The 16573-nt window shown below is 46.4% G+C and overlaps 1 protein-coding gene across 1 annotated transcript in view; it reads left to right on the top strand.

Annotated features, from left to right (window-relative positions):
- Positions 1 to 16573, top strand: part of SEZ6L (seizure related 6 homolog like) — a 143366-nt gene that overhangs the window by 105219 nt on the left and 21574 nt on the right. Inside the window, exons 10-11 of the mRNA XM_033956207.1 lie at positions 1777 to 1971; positions 5144 to 5335. Coding sequence (XP_033812098.1) covers positions 1777 to 1971; positions 5144 to 5335 — 387 coding nt within the window. The remainder of the gene's footprint in view (positions 1 to 1776; positions 1972 to 5143; positions 5336 to 16573) is intronic.

Raw genomic sequence — 16573 nt, forward strand, 5'->3', positions numbered from 1 at the left:
AAAAAATCTAAAAAACATAAAACGCTAAAAAAATTTTCAGCAAGTGGGCGAATGAAGAAGCCACAGCCATAGCCATCAAGATTGTTGTATCGCCAAAAATTGAGGCGAACAACTGGCATGTCTGATGCCCGAAGAATAGAGAGAAACAATAGAGAGAGAAAATTATTTTGATATAGAAGAACACATTGACTGATTGATATCTGGTATACTACACTGGTCAATGTAGAAGTTATAGACTGATATATTTACTTATGCAGTAGGGTCTTCATTGGTATCACATAAGAACTGCCATCTCCGGATCAGACCTTCGGTCCATCAAGTCCGGCGATCCGCACACGCGGAGGCCCTGCCAGGTGTACACCTGGCGTAATTTATAGTCCATATAGCCTCAATTAGAATTAGTATATATTCTTTTAAGACCTCAGCAGTACAAACTGTGAAAAAGTTTTCATTCACAGTATAATTTGCACTAAAGTCTTCATCGGTCAGAATTTTCTATCAAATCTTATTTATTTAATTTATTCATTTTTATTTATTTTTCAAAATAGGTTAAGAAAAAATACTCATCTCTTTATCAGAGCATAGCAGGGGTTCTTCACCTGGTGCAAATTATACTGTGAATTAAAACTTTTTCACAGTTTGTACTGCTGAGGTCTTAAAAGAATATATACTAATTCTAATTGAGGCTATATGGGTTGAAGCTTCTCTGATATTTAGCCTTATAAAAATATATACTACTGCCTTATATACTTGGTAATTTATAGTCCACCATATCCTTATATGCCTCTCTCAAGGAGATATGCATCTAGTTTGCTCTTGAAGCCTAGGACGGTCGATTCCGCAATAATCTCCTCTGGGAGGGCATTCCAGGTGTCAACCACTCTCTGAGTGAAGCAGAACTTCCTGACATTAGTCCTGAACCTGTCCCCCCTTAGCTTCATTACATGTCCTCTAGTCCGTGTCAAATTGGACAATGTAAATAATCTTCTCTGCTCTATTTTGTCGATTCATAACATGATGAAGAGGGCAAATAAACATTTATGTAGCTAAATTCAGACTGGTGCCATGTGTTTATGTTGTTGGAGTTTTGTTTCGGAACATATTTTGGTTCCTGTTTAAACTAAACTAAAACTTAGAGCTCCTTTTACGAAGGTTTTTAGCGAACGCACCGGATTAGCTGCTCAAGAGGATGCGGTAGCAGCTAGCGCACGCTATTCCGCGCATTAAGGTCCTAACGGACCTTCGTAAAAGGAGCCCTTAAATTTATAGACTGGGTCATCTTCATATAATAAAACTCGACTTGGTTTACAATAAACCATTAAAAAAAAAAAAAAATTAAGAGACAGAAAGAAAAACAGAATTTACAGTTTTGAGAATAACCAAGTTTTTTTTTTTTGTTTTTGTGAAAGGATTGACATGAACCTAATTCTTTTAACCTTAGGGGAATATCGTTCCATATTTCTGTTAGATTAAATGGACAGGATTTCCCCAGTTTACCAATAGAAACGATACCTTTGAGGGATGGAAAAGCGAGTTTGAGTTTTTGCGTGGTCCTGACCAGGCCCCCATCTTTGAGAATTCCAAGAAAGTGGTACAAGAAACAAACATACGCCAAAGAGAATCTTGAAAGTTAGACAGGCGCATTCAAAAAGTATCACTTTTGGGGGGATTTATACGGAAAGAAAATGAAAATGAGAATTTAAATTGCACAGGGCAATTCATAAAATGCAAACAACAAGGTTATTCATTACCCCAGTATCTTTTTTTTCCTCTAAGAGGTGTCCAAGAACGATTCCTGTTCAGACTTGCCTGAGATTCAGAATGGGTGGAAAACAACTTCTCATACAGAGCTGGTCAGAGGAGCAAAGATAACCTATCAGTGTGACCCAGGATATGACATCGTAGGAAGTGACACACTAACTTGCCAATGGGATCTCAGCTGGAGCAGCGATCCACCATTTTGTGAGAAAAGTAAGTTTGTTGGGCCATGCCTTGGTTTGTGTGTGCGTGTGATGCCACATACTAATCAACTTCTGTAGCCTCAGTCCGACCAACAAGATAAACTCACAGCCCATAACATTAGTTATTTTATATGTCAGCACCAACATTTTATTTGTATATTTTTTATGATTGTACATCGCCTAGCAATTTTAAATAGGCGATTCATTAAGAACAAATAAACTTGAACTTGAACTTGATACATACTTGATCTTAATTCGTCCTTACTCTTTTCCTAAATCAAAGTGATAAATAAATTATACAAAATTTATTCTTTATAAATTCCAAAAGTGTTTTAAGAATTTTTCTGAATATAATTTGTAAATATTTACAGGAGAGTCTTGCATATCTAACATACCTAGGTGACGTCACAGGGTCATTAATGAAATGCGTGCACATTTCTTTCTCTTTCTTGGTGTCATATGTACTCTCCCTTTTACAAAGCCGCAGTAGCGGCTGCCGCACGGCAAACACTCCGATGCCCATTAAATCCCTACGGACGTCGGAGCGATTACCGCAGCTGTAAAAGGAGCCCTTAGTTAAAAGGCAGAAGTTCTAGGTAAGAATTTAGTGCATATTAAAGGCCATTGAAAAGAGGAAACTGAGATGGGACATGATCGAAACATTCAAAATACTGAAGGGAATAGACAGCAGATAAAGACAGATTGTTCACCCTCTCCAAGGTAGGGAGAACAAGAAGGCACTCTCTAAAGTTGAAAGGGGATAGATTCCGTACAAACGTAAGGAAGTTCTTCTTCAGCCAGAGAGTGGTAGAAAACTGGAACGCTCTTCCGGAGTCTGTCGTAGGGGAAAACACCCTCCAGGGATTCAAGACAAAGTTGGACAAGTTCCTGCTAAACTGGAACGTACACAAAATAGGGAAAAAGTTAAGTTTCCAGTATAATGTGGGGTTACAACCCTCCAACCCCCCCAACGCCAGCGCGATCCCTATTAAGTAAAGTGGGGGGGGTTCCCCACCAACACCCCCCCCCATCGGAGCCCTTTAAAAGAAGGTTTTCCTGTGGCGCAGCGCTCGTTTGTCAGCGCGCCTTTGTCCTCACGCGCTTAAGACTATGAACCGTGGTCGAGGTGACCAGCATTGCAGGGTTCAACAGAGGTTTGAAATAGTTCATAGAGGGAAAGTCCACATAAAAACATTATTAGCCAAGTAGACGTAAGACATCATCACTCAACCCTGGAAGTGAGCTATGAGAAACTGGATCTACTTTTCGGGATCTACTTACGACCCATACTGGCCTTTGTCAGAGATTTAAGCTGAACTTGATGAAACTTGGGGCTCCTTTCACTAAGCTGCGTTAAGGCTTTAACGCACGGAATAGCGCGCGCTGGACCTTAACGCCAGCATTGAGCTGGCATTAGTTTTTCCGCGTAGCACGCGGTAATTTCCTGCGTGCGCTAAAAACGCTAGCGCACCTTAGTAAAAGGAGCCCTCGGTTTGATTCAACATGGCTTCTCTTGTGCTCTTATCTTTAAGGCGGAAGAATACTTAGGCAATTTTTGTGCACAGAAACTTTCAAGCGCGTTTCATTTTCTTTGTGAAAGGCTACTTGTGTTGTAAACTGCCTTGCAGGCTTAATGAGAGAGGTGTAGGGTTACCGGGCGTTCCGATTTCCCCGGATCTTCCCTCCTTTTCGAGGACGTGTTCGGACGGCTTTTCAAAACCCGGCACTTTGTCCGGATTTTGAAAAGCTTCCCGTCAAAATCGTGTCGGGAAGGGGCATCTTGCGTATACGCGAACGCAACGTGGTGACGTCACGCGCACATGCGTGTGAGGTCAATGCGTCGCGTCCGCGCATACATGGATGCCATCGGGGTGGGGCTGGGGGGGCGGAACAGGGCGTGACACAGATGGAACGGGGCAGGCCTGGGGGCTTGGCCATGGGTCCGGATTTTCCTTCGGGAACATCTGGTAGCCCTAGAGAAGTGGTCTCTAAGAACAGTAAAGTGGGAGTGGAGGAGTGGCCTAGTGCTTGAAGCAGCTGCCTCAGCCTCCTGAGGTTGTGAGTTCAATTCCCACTGCAGCTCTCTGTGACTCTGGGCAAGTCACTTAACACTTCATTGCTCCAGGTACAAAATATGTACCTGCCTAAAAAATACACAAACCACTTTGTACAAACCACAGAGAAAAAGGGTTCATAGACAACGGCGCGAAAGACAATTGAGCGCAGCGCGGAGGTGCGTGTCGCACAAAATTACAGTTTTTAGGGGCTCCGACGGGGGGTTTTGTTGGGGAACCCCCCCAGTTTACTTAATAGACATCGCGCTGGCGTTATGGGGGTTTGGGGGGTTGTAACCCTCCACATTTTACTGTAAACTGAACTTTTTCCCAAAAAACAGGGAAAAAGTTAAGTTTTCAGTAAAATATGGGGGGTTACAACCCCCCACACCCCCCACAACACCCCCACAACGCGGCATGATGTCTATTAAGTAAAGTGGAAAGTGGGGGGTTCCCCCCCCACGCCCCCCAAGTCGGAGCCCTAAAAACAGTAATTTAGAGCGGTGCGCGCCTCCGCGCTGTGCTCAATTGTCTGGGCGCACCTTTGTCCCGGCGCGCTTTTGACCTGACACTGAGAAAAAGTGGTAAATCAAGACCTATCTCCTTTAAAGAAAGAAAGAAAAGGTACCATGCTATATATACTTGAATATAAGATGAGATTTATGGGCCAAAAAAAAGTCCCCAAAATAGGGGTCTGATCTTATATTCAGCTCATCACCCACTCATCCTCCCTTCCGGACTTGCTGAATGCTTCTGCTGGGCATGCCGGATGGCCTGTTGGGGTGGGCGGAGACAGGAGAGATCCCTCCCCTCTCCTGCACAGCCGACGGCCAATTTTTTTTACCTCCCTCCCGCACACCTTTTTGAATCCCTGGTGGTCCAGCGGTATACCGGGCATGAGCGAGCTTTCACGCTCCTGTCCGGTGCTGAGTAGCTCGCTGAATGGCTGCCACAAGTTCTCACGAATCCCATGAGTCCCATGTGTGAATATTAACCCCCTCCCCCATCTTATATTAGAGTCAACCTTTTTTCCTCCTTTTGGGGGGGAAGGGTACCTCGTCTTGTACTCAAATCGACTTATATTCGAGTATATACAGTAATTTTTTTTTTTAAACTTCTCTTTCGTAGTTATGTACTGCACAGATCCTGGTGAAGTGGATCACTCAACCCGTTTAATATCGGACCCGGTGCTGCTGGTTGGAACCACTATTCAGTACACATGCAATGCCGGGTTTGTCCTGGAAGGAAGCTCCCTTCTGACCTGTTATAGCCGGGAGACTGGAACCCCCATCTGGACTTCAAGGATTCCTCATTGTGTCTGTAAGAACCTTATCTTCCTTAAGTGTCTTTTTGCCTTATTCTAAACTATTGGCTGGTGGTTAATTTATCTGAAATTATAGCCCTGACTGTGAAGTACATTTCTCCCTCCCTATTCAGGAATAACTTTTGGGCCGGCTCTGACCCACTCCCACACCTTACCTGGTGGTCTAGCGGTGACGTGGGGCAGGAGCGATCTTCCTACACTCCTGCCCCGTGCAGAGCCGTGCTGTGAGTTCCTCTAGTCTCGTGAAACCACAGGAACTCACAGAATGGCTCTGCACAGGGCAGGAGTGTAGGAAGATCGCTCCTGCCCCACGTCACCGCTAGACCACCAGGTAAGGTCTGTGCTCCTGGGGCGGCTGCTCGCCTCCTCCACCTACGATCGCCCCCCTCCGCCTACGATCGCCTCCCTCCGCCTCTGATCGCTTCCCTCCTCCTCCGATCGCCTCCCTCCACCTCCGATCGCTCCCTCCACCTCCGATCGCTCCCTCCACCTCTGATCGCTTCCCTCCTCCTCCGATCACCTCCCTCCACCTCCGATCGCTCCCTCCTCCTCTTATCGCTTCCCTCTTTGCCCCGATCCAAGTCCCAGGGCTGTTGTTTTTTTTTAATGCGGGCTGCCAAACGAGCGATTCTCGGGGGGGGGAGGGCCTGGTGAAATAAAATCACGAATAATCGAAACGGCGAACGACAAAACCGCGAATAGGGAGGGGGAAGTGTATATACATACAGCTGTGCCATGTTACAGGAACTAACAAAATGGATTTACTAGATACATCATTTATTATAGAGCCAATCTTGAGTTCTGCAAAGAATGATTCACATTGGCTGGTCTTCCTCTGCTGTCATGTACTATGTCATTATGCTAATACGGGGTCTTTTTGCTAGTACCTGGATGAGGGAAATACCAGGTGCTGTAGGCTGAGGAGCCCTATGTTAGGCAGCAGTGACATAGTGGAGTCGCACACTGTTCGGGAGAAGGCAATGGCAAACCCTATTGTACACTGCCGTGAAACGTCACAGGGTGGCTTCCTCACTTCGGTAGCTGACTCAGTGACATAATTCATCCATCCATGGGGTCTTTTTACTACGCTGGGGTAAAAAGTGGCCTTAGTGTGCCCTTACATGGGTTTTTCCCATGCATTAAGGCTAGGGTTCCTAGATTTTCCGGAACTAAAATCCAGACCCATGGCCTTGCCCTAGCCCCGCTTTAAACCCGCAAGTTAAAACCCTCTACTGAGCAGCCACTAATAAATTGGATTAGCCACTTTTGGTATCAACCGTTGTAAAGTTTCATGCCCTGACTACCCGGCAGTAGCCAGGCTTTTAGAAAATAACTTGTTTACCCCGAAAACGGATTATTTTGTAAAAGCAGCAGCACAGGGCCAACTTCGGAGTGGTGCCTTGCGAGAAACTACGGTTTCATTTTCTGGGCTAGATCTCATGTTTTCCAGGCTAGCCAGAGCTGGGGATGTTGTGCAGAGAGCGCTGACGACACCTGGATGCGTGGATTCTTACGAGCGGATCTTGGTGGGAACCGGGAACCAAATGTGTCCCCCCTCCTTCCCCCCCTTTCCTGGCTGCTATTTCCGCTGCTGCTGTCTCCAGCCGTGCTTGTCACCCGGCGATGTTACTCCCTATACACGGGAGCAGGCGGCATCCCACGGCTTCACGGTTGCTTTGGGTGGGAAGTAGACGTCACGGCTGCAGAGCAGAGAGGCAGCGAGCAGGGCGGCATGCGAAGTGATTTCAGGGCTGCAGAACAGTCGGCAGGGACGCGAGCGACTGGTCCTCACCAGTCGCTTTCTTTTGTGATCGGCCAGCCCAGTCGGAGTTCCTTACTTTTTTTTTTTTTTTGTGAATCGCTGCCTTCCCTACTTTTGGATGTCCTTCCCTTCATTTGCATGCGCGGATCGGAATCGGATCGGGAGGCAGGTTAGTGAATCGGGTCCGGGTCACAAAGGGGTCGCTAAGTGGTCGGGACTTGATCGGTGGGCTTAGTGAATCTAGCCCCAAGTCTTAGCAGCGACAAGTCGATTGTATTCAGATGGAAATGGAACCTTGCTTGGAGCCAAGGATATTTACTTTGTCTTGATTTATGACTATGTCAGCAAACTCCTGATCTAAGACTCATTAACTAGCTGCCAAGCTTCAATAACAAACGTGACACTGCAAATAACTTGTGTATCGATAAAGCTGTTTTTCCCTTGACAGGCTGTTTGTTACCTACCTACGTGGATTTTTTTTTTTTTTTTTTTAACATTGCATGCTAGACTTTGTAAAGGCTCGGCTGAGACGCTTCTTTCACGAGGCGAAGGTTGCGAAGTGACTCATCTTCTGTCACTGTCTTCACACGCAACCTTTTCTGATGCGCTGATCACAGCGGACACTCTGTCCTGCCTGTATCGGTAAAAACAATGAGGGAAGCGTTCTAGAGAAATGGGAGGATGATTACTTACAATCATCTTGTCAGAATCGTACCAGCTCTATTGTACAGCCGTGTTCATTGCCCAAATGTTGCTGCAGTGACTTTCAGCGGCTTGGGTTTATGTAGCATGGTCAAATCCGAGCAGCTAGCGCCATCTGCTGATTGTTGCAGGCGCTGCGAAGCGTAATCAATTTTCACTTCCTGAAAACTCAGAGAGAAAAAAAGATTGGGTTGGACAGAATTTATTTATTTATTTTAAAAAAAAAATTTCTATACCGTTTAAACCTAAACGGTTTACATAACTTTACATACATAATTTGTAAAACGTATATGATCAAACATACGTAGACAAATAATCCTCGGAAAATCAACTATTAAAAAGTAGAGTGACAGCAGGCTTATACAAAAGGACCGAAGCCCCTATAGCCAAACCCCCAAAAAATCATATGGAAATTCTTCAACAGAGAACAATCATAAGGGATCAGTATCTAAAAAAAAAAGCATTTACAAATAGTTGCGTTTTAAATTATTTTCTGAAACTGCCCTTTTCACGACATTTTCGTAATTGGCTGACAAGTGAGTCCCACAGTTCAACTCGTGCACAGCAGAAGGTCATTTTATTGGTCTCGGAAGAGAAAAGAAAAATGTAGGGAGACTATCTATGAAGAAGTAACGTGTAGGAATGTGGAGGCCAAAATCCTTAGACCCAACAACAAAAGATCTCCAGTTAAAAGTCTGTTAACATCAATGTAACTATACCCTTAAATTCTCATACACTCAGAAATGTGTAATTCAGCCAAGGACCGAAGCCCCTATAGCCAAACCCACCACTCAATCACTGTGTATGGAATGTTTTGTGATAATTTATATTAAACTATGAATTTTTCAAAATAGGACTATCATAACTTATAGTAAAAACTTAAAAAAAAAAATCAATTTGAGACTTAGGGGTCCTTTTGTCAAGGCGCGGTAGGGGTTTGCGCGTGGAATACCGTACGTTAAACCGCCTGCCGCACTAGTCGCTAACGCCTCCATTGACGAGGCGTTAGTTTTTGGCTTGCCGCGGGGGTTAGCGCGTGATTAAATGTCCGACGCGCTAACCCCACTAGTGCTCCTTGATAAAAGGAGCCCTTAGCTTATAAGGTCTCACGGGTCCACAAGGGAGTTAAAGAATTGTACTCAAACTGTCATACAATATGGGTGATGCATTAGTTTGCGCCAAGCCGTACTGTCATATCAGCAAAGTTCAGCATAATGATCTTAAAATTGAAACCTTATAAGCTCACGTCTCAAATTGTTTTTTTGGGGGTTTTTTTAAGTTTTTACAGTAAGTTATGATATTCATATATTGAAAAATTCACAGTTTAATATAAATGATCACAAAACATTCCATACACAGTGATTGGGTGGTGGTTTGGCTATAGGGGCTTCGGTCCTTGGCTGAATTACACATTTCTGAGTGTATGAGAATTTAAGGCTATAGTTACATTGATGTTAACGGACATTTAATGGAGATCTTTTGTTGTTGGGGCTTTAGAAACGTAGAAAATGACGGCAGAAAAGGGCCACAGCCCATCAAGTCTGCCCACCCTAATGACCCACCCTCATAACTTCACCCAGCTAGAGATCCCACATGCGTATCCCATTTTTTCTTAAAGTCTGGCACGCTGCTGGCCTTAATCACCTGCAGTGGAAGTTCATTCCAATGATCGACCACCCTTTCGGTGAAGAAATACTTCCTGGTGTCGCCATGAAATTGCCCGCCCCTGATTTTCAGCGGATACCCTCTTGTGGTCGAGGGTCCTTTAAGAAAGAAGATATCGTCTTCCACCTCGATACGGCCCGTGATATATTTAAACGTCTCAATCATGTCCCCCCTCTCTCTACGTTCCTCAACATATTTTGGATTAGCGTTTGTTTTTACTAAAGCTAAGCTTTCAGAACCCAGAGATCTATCTAAAGGACTTATATTACACTGCTCAGAATCTCGGGTAGCGATATATTTACTCTCGATCCGAGTCACCCTCTGATGAATACATTCCTGCCCAATGGCGTTTGACATCCTGGGATATAAGATACAAAAGTTGGTACCCGGTATGGTTTGTGGGTCTATTTTACTTAATATGCCGCCCTTCCTTATGCAATAACAGAGCGGTTCACAAAATTTATTAAACATACAATAAAAATAACTATGCCTTGAGATATAATTGCAAAGTCCTTCCTTCCTTGTTTATTTATTTATTTATTGGTTTATTTGGCTTTAGCTCACATCTTTTTAGTTGGAACTTGAGGTAAGTTGCATTCAGGTACCCTAGTTATTTCCCCCATCCCTGCTTACAATCAAAGTTTGTAGCTGAGGCAAGGGAAGATTTTTATCCCATCAAAAATTACGAAGACTAGGAGACACTCAATGAAGTTGCAGGGAAACACTTTTAAAACCAATCGGAGGAAATATTTTTTCACTCAGAGAATAGTTAAGCTCTAGAACGCGTTGCCAGAGGTTGTGGTAAGAGCGGAGAGCATAGCTGGTTTTAAGAAAGGTTTGGACAAGTTCCTGGAGGAAAAGTCCATAGTCTGCTATGACAAGGAGAAGCCGCTGTTTGCTCTGGAATCGGTAGCATGGAATGTTACCACTATTTGGGTTTTTGCCAGGTATTGTGACCTGGATTGGCCACCGTGAAGATGTGTTACTGGGCTAGATGGACCATTGGTCTGACCCAGTAAAGCTATTTTTATGTTCTTGTGACTTGCCCAGGATGGCAGGGAGCAGCAGTCTAAATTTGAATCAGGCAGTCATATCCGGACTGCTACTTCAGTACAAAATAATATTATATCCACTTAGATACTTCTAACCCCCATACTGGTCGCCAAAAATATATGGATCCGGTATTCAAAATCCCTTCTGCGATCAACAATAGATCCTGATCGCATATGAACTTTGTTTGAAAAATTTTCAGCACTTAATGCCAAAAATGTTTGGCTATATAAGCTGCTATATGGGCAAAGTTATACATGAAAACAGGGGCAGGCAAGGTGGGCTATTAAGTTATCCATAGAGTGGCGATGTTCCACTATACAGAAAACCTAGCAAGTTAACTATAATCGCAGCCTGCAGAGGGAAATTCTATTTACAACCTCTTTTCCCTGGAGAAGCGGAGGCTTAGAGGGGACATGATAGAGACTTACAAGATCATGAAGGGCATAGAGAGAGTAGAGAGGGACAGAAAGAGAGAGAAAGGGAGACAGAGAGAAATAGAGAAAGAGAGAGAGAGAGAGATAGAAAGAAAGAGAGAGAGAAAGGGAGAGAGACAGAAATAGAGAGAGAAAGAGAAAGGGAGAGAGAGAGAGAGAGAGAGATAGAGAAAGATTGGAGAAACTGGGTCTCTTTTCCCTGGAGAAGCGGAGGCTTAGAGGGGACATGATAGAGACTTACAAGATCATGAAGGGCATGGAGAAAGTGGAGAGGGGACAAATTCAGAACCATCGCTAGGAAGTTCTTCTTCACCCAAAGGGTGGTGGACACCTGGAAGGCGCTTCCAGAAAGTGTGATACGACAGAGTACGCTACTGGGTTTCAAGAAGGGATTGGATGATTTCCTGAAGGAAAAGGGGATTGAAGGGTACAGATAGCGAATACTATGCAGGTCCTGGACCTGATGGGCCGCCGTGTGAGCGGGCTGCTGGGCATGATGGACCTCGGGTCTGACCCAGCGGAGGCACTGCTTATGCTTATGTTCAGTGCCGAAAAAATCCACGCTTAATGTTATTCTATAAACTGCACCCAGAATTAGACATGGTTTAGAGGTTATGCTAGCACTCGTCCACAAAGTGGTGTAGCGAAGGTAGGGGCGCCGGGGGGGCACACTTCTGTGCCCCCCCCCCCCAGCTGTGTGCATGCTCCTTCTCCTGCCACCAAAATCTGGACCCCAGACATCCCCCCGCCTGCCTTTCAATCACTCATCCCCCTCCCACAAAATCTTGGTGGTCTAGTGGGCTGGGTTGTGTTTGGATCAGCTCAAGAACCTTCCATCCCCAACATTGCCCCCCCCCCCAATACCTTTTGTCAAAAATCAGGCAGGAGAGATGCCCACACCTTCCTGTCTTGAAGGACCGCCTCTTCAAAATGGCAGACCTTCCCCCACCCAGTGAATCCTGGATGCACTGGAAAGGGCCTAAGGCTCCTGAGCCAATCAGGACCTTAGGCCCTTTCCAGAACATTCAAGATGCATTGGGAGGAGGAAGGTCTGCCATTTTGAAGAGGCGGTCCTTCAAGGCAGAAGGGAGTGGGCATCCCTCCTGCCTGATTTTTGACGAAAGGTACGGGGGGGGGGGGGGTGTCCCGAGTGGAGGATTCTCGAGCTGGAGGGGTCTGATCCGAACCCTCCTAGCCCACTAGAGCACTAGGATTTTGTGGGAGGGGTCAGGGAGATCAGAAGGCAAGCGGCACTTGGTGTCTGGGGTGTTGGAAAGAAGGTAAGGCACGCGGGCGGCAAAGGGTGGGAAATAAGGAGAGGTGCCAGCACCCACACCAAGACCACCTCCCCCGCCTTCTCCTTACTACGTCATTGCATCCACATGACTAAAATTTAGGCACAGCATTTACGCTAATGCAAACCCAGCATCAATGCCTGACTTTTAGGAATGCCCATGCCCCACCCCTGGCCATTTCCCCTTTTGAGATCCATGCAGTAGAATTTGCGCACACCGCTTTATAGAATACACTTAGGCCTGGATTCACTAACCTGCCCGATCGGGCCCGATCCGGGTCTGATCCGGGCAGGTCCGATGAATTCAGGAACGAAAAATATGCAGATGGGGGCAATCAGAGGAACGCCCCCATCTGCCTGCACGGATCGCTCTATAGCGATCCCCGCGCATGCGCAGACCATCTGTAGACAGTGTGGGCATGCCCATTTGAGAGGCGACCTTTTTTTTTTTTAACTTAAAACTTTATTTAACTTAAAACTGTGGAGGGGCATAATCGAAAGGGAGGTCTAAGTCCGTTTGCGTCTAAGTCGCAAGTCATCCAAAGTAAAAAAACAACCTAGCACACATTTTTGAAAAATAAGTCCAAAATTTTTTTTGTTTCGAAAATCTTCTAATTATACGTCCTGCCGATCTGATCGTCCATCTTTATACCACATTTCTGTCCAACTTTTCGTCCAAGTCAAAAACGCCTAGAACAAGCCCTGTTGGACGTGGGAGGGGTCTGCAAAGTGATGGACTGAACACCCAGACATGGCACCTAAATAGTGGGGTACCTTACAGGGCATTGCTGTGAACTTCACAAAAAGGGTGCCATGTCTTCTCCTCCCTACAGCTCCGTTATAGGTTACAGTGAGCCCCCCAAACCACCTCCAGAATCCCCTAGACCCACTTTTCTACCACCCCAATAGCCCTTATGGCAGCAGGAGCCACTTATATGCCAGTAAAAAAGGGTTTGGGGGTGTATAGGGCAGTGCACATGTTTAAGTATCAATGCAGTGATTACAGGGGCTTATGGGCATAGGTCCTCCTCTCTATGGGTCCCTAACCCGGGATCCGGAAGGTTCGCCCCCCACATTTCGCCCCCCACATTTCGCCCCCCACATTTCGCCCCCCGACACATTTCGCCCCCACACATTTCGCCCCCACACATTTCGCCCCCCGGATGTTTCGCCCCCACACATTTCGCCCCCACACATTTCGCCCCCACATTTCGCCCCCACACATTTCGCCCCCGACTCGGAGCGCAAATCCTTACCTCGGAGCGCAAATCAGTCCAGCTACTGTTGTGAGTGCGAGAGAAGACAGCGTCCCGCGAGAGCTGTGCGCGAGCGAAGCCAAGGGGGGGAGGGAGTTGTGTGGGGGCGTAGGGACTCCCGCGAGACAGCGGAAAGGGATGAAGGGACATCGGGGCTTGGGCCGAAAGGGAACATGAGCTGAGCGAAGCCAAGGGGGGGTGCGAAGCCAAGGGGGGGAGGGAGTTGTGAGCGCGAGAGAAGCCAAGGGGTATCGAAGCCTGGTGATGAAGGGGGATCGGGCCCAAGCTCAGAGGGAGACAGCGGAAAGGGATGAAGGGGGATCGGGGATTGGGAGAGACAGCGGAAAGAGATGAAGGGGGATCGAGGGGGGGGGTAGGGAGTCGAAGCCTGGGGATGAAGGGGGATCGGGCCCAAGGCCAGAGCGAGACAGCGGAAAGGGATGAAGGGGGATCGGGGATTGGGAGAGACAGCGGAAAGAGATGAAGGGGGATCGAGGGGGGGGTAGGGAGTCGAAGCCTGGGGATGAAGGGGGATCGGGCCCAAGGCCAGAGCGAGACAGCGGAAAGGGATGAAGGGGGATCGGGGCTTGGGCCGAAAGGGAACATGAGCTGAGCGAGGCCAAGGGGGGGTAGGGAGTCGAAGCCTGGGGATGACTGTTGTAATCCAGTTTATGTAATCATTGGTTCCTTGAAATTTTTGAAACACAGGCTGCAGTTAGTACAGAATGCAGCTGTCAAACTGATTTATTTTATATTTAAACATGATAACCACTTTTTAGAGCTTTGCTGGCTTTCTGTTTTATGATAAGAGTTTATTTTGAAGGATCTTCATTTGAGCTCACAAGGCATTGCAGGGTAATTTACCAGAATATATGCAAATTTATTTTCAGTGATTAACTGGAAACATTATGCATGGTCTTGGAAACCAGGTATTATTAACTTTTCCATCAGCTAGACATTTGTAGTCTAGGAAGCAGTTTAATTTGTCTAGTTCTTCTTTTGTTACCCACATTGAACTGTATGGGCATATATGGGCTAGAAGATTTGGATGTAATGTACTAGAGAGCTGAATGAGGTGGGAAATCAATTGGTAGGGTGATAACCCAACAAAAAAATCAATAAGGGAAATGGAGGAGCATGAACAGCTTGGCCCTCCAAAGCAAACCTACCCCCCCTTGGCTTCGCTCAGCTCATGTTCCCTTTCGGCCCAAGCCCCGATGCCCCTTCATCCCTTTCCGCTGTCTCGCGGGAGTCCCTACGCCCCCACACAACTCCCTCCCCCCCTTGGCTTCGCTCGCGCACAGCTCTCGCGGGACGCGGGACGCTGTCTCGCTTTGGCCAAGCCTCGATCTTGGCCAAGCCTCGATCCCCCTTGGCTTCTCTCGCACTCACAACAGTAGCTGGACTGATTTGCGCTCCGAGGTAAGGATTTGCGCTCCGAGATGGGGGCGAAATGTGGGGGGGCGAAATGTGGGGGCGAAATGTGGGGGGGCGAAATGTGTGGGGGCGAAACATCCGGGGGGCGAAATGTGTGGGGGCGAAATGTGTGGGGGCGAAACATCCGGGGGGCGAAATGTGCGGGGGCGAAATGTGGGGGGCGAAATGTGGGGGGCGAAATGTGGGGGGCGAAACTTCCGTGAACCCCCTAACCCACCTCCAAGATGACTTAAGCCACCTCTGTGCTGGACGATTAGGCTTTCCTATGCCAGGCGGCCAGGTGATGATGGTCTGGAGGCTGAATTTTAAAGGTGTGATTAATATTTTTATGGGGGGGGGGGAGTCAGTGATCACTGGGGTAGTGTGTGGGGGTCTGTTTTATGTGTTTGCAGTGCTTATTGGGTGACTTTTGGTGAGTTTTTGTGACTTAGACCATGTCCTCAAAAGGAAGACATGTCCGGGGGGAATCCGGATGCCTGGTAACAGACCATTCTGGTAATAATTTCTTCGTGCAGTCATCACGTTGAGTTGGCCGTGAATTAAATGCCACTGTTAGTTTTCTGCGCGCAGCCTGCTAGGAATACTACTGACATCCATGGGACCCTCTGTGTATAAAGGTCGTCAACCCCTCGTCTAGAGCTTCGGCGATAGGAGCTGTGAAGCCAAAACAAATCTAAACTCTTCAACTCACAATCTGAATAAATCACTTGAGGTCCCGGTGCTCAGAGCTATATCAGCAATCATTTGTGATGAAGCGTTTTACCAATACACACTTTAGTAAAGTCCAGCACACCAGTACAATGCCAGCAGCTAGACACAGTGAGCGTTTATTATTCAAGACACACAGCAGATAAGGCACTGGGGCTACTCTGCATGGAGTGACCGAGATTAAAATAATTAATTTCAGTGGGCATAGAAAGACTGGATGTTTGGGCCTGAAGTGGCCCCACCAGTGGATGTGCTAGAGGCCGGAATTTTAATATATTCCGGGAATGCCTGGGATGAAGATTGAGACAGCGGTGGGAAAAGTTTGAAACTGCAGGTACATGGCACAAGGGCGTGCTGCTAATACTGAACTGAGTATATTAATAGTAGTAGTATAGGAATGTGTAAGCTTCTTCAATTCAATTTATTGAATTTTCTATGCTATTATTAAGTTTATTAAGTTTTATTAGGATTTTATATACCGCCTATCAAGGTTATCTAAGCGGTTTTTACAATCAGGTACTCAAGCATTTTCCCTGTCTGTCCCGGCAGGCTCAAAATCTATCGAACGTACCTGGGGCTATGGAGGATTAAGTGACTTGCCCAGGGTCACAAGGAGCAACGTGAGTTTGAACCCATAGCCTCAGGGTACTGAGGCTGTGGCTATAACCACTGTGCCGCTCTAGATATCAAAATGTAGTAGAAAAGAGCCAAGTCTAGGACAATCAAGCCATTGTGACATCACTGATGAGGTTGGCTCTTAGACATTGGTGGAATGAGGCATTATGATGTCACAGTACCAGCTCTGGTTATCAGAGGCTGAAACTTTTCTCACTATTTATTTATTCAATTTTCTAGACTGTTCTCCCAGGGGGAGCTCAGAATGGTTTACATGAATTTATTCAGGTACTCAAGCATTTTTCCCT

This window comes from Geotrypetes seraphini, chromosome 8 (genome assembly GCF_902459505.1).
Source record: "Geotrypetes seraphini chromosome 8, aGeoSer1.1, whole genome shotgun sequence".
Classification (NCBI taxonomy): domain Eukaryota; kingdom Metazoa; phylum Chordata; class Amphibia; order Gymnophiona; family Dermophiidae; genus Geotrypetes; species Geotrypetes seraphini.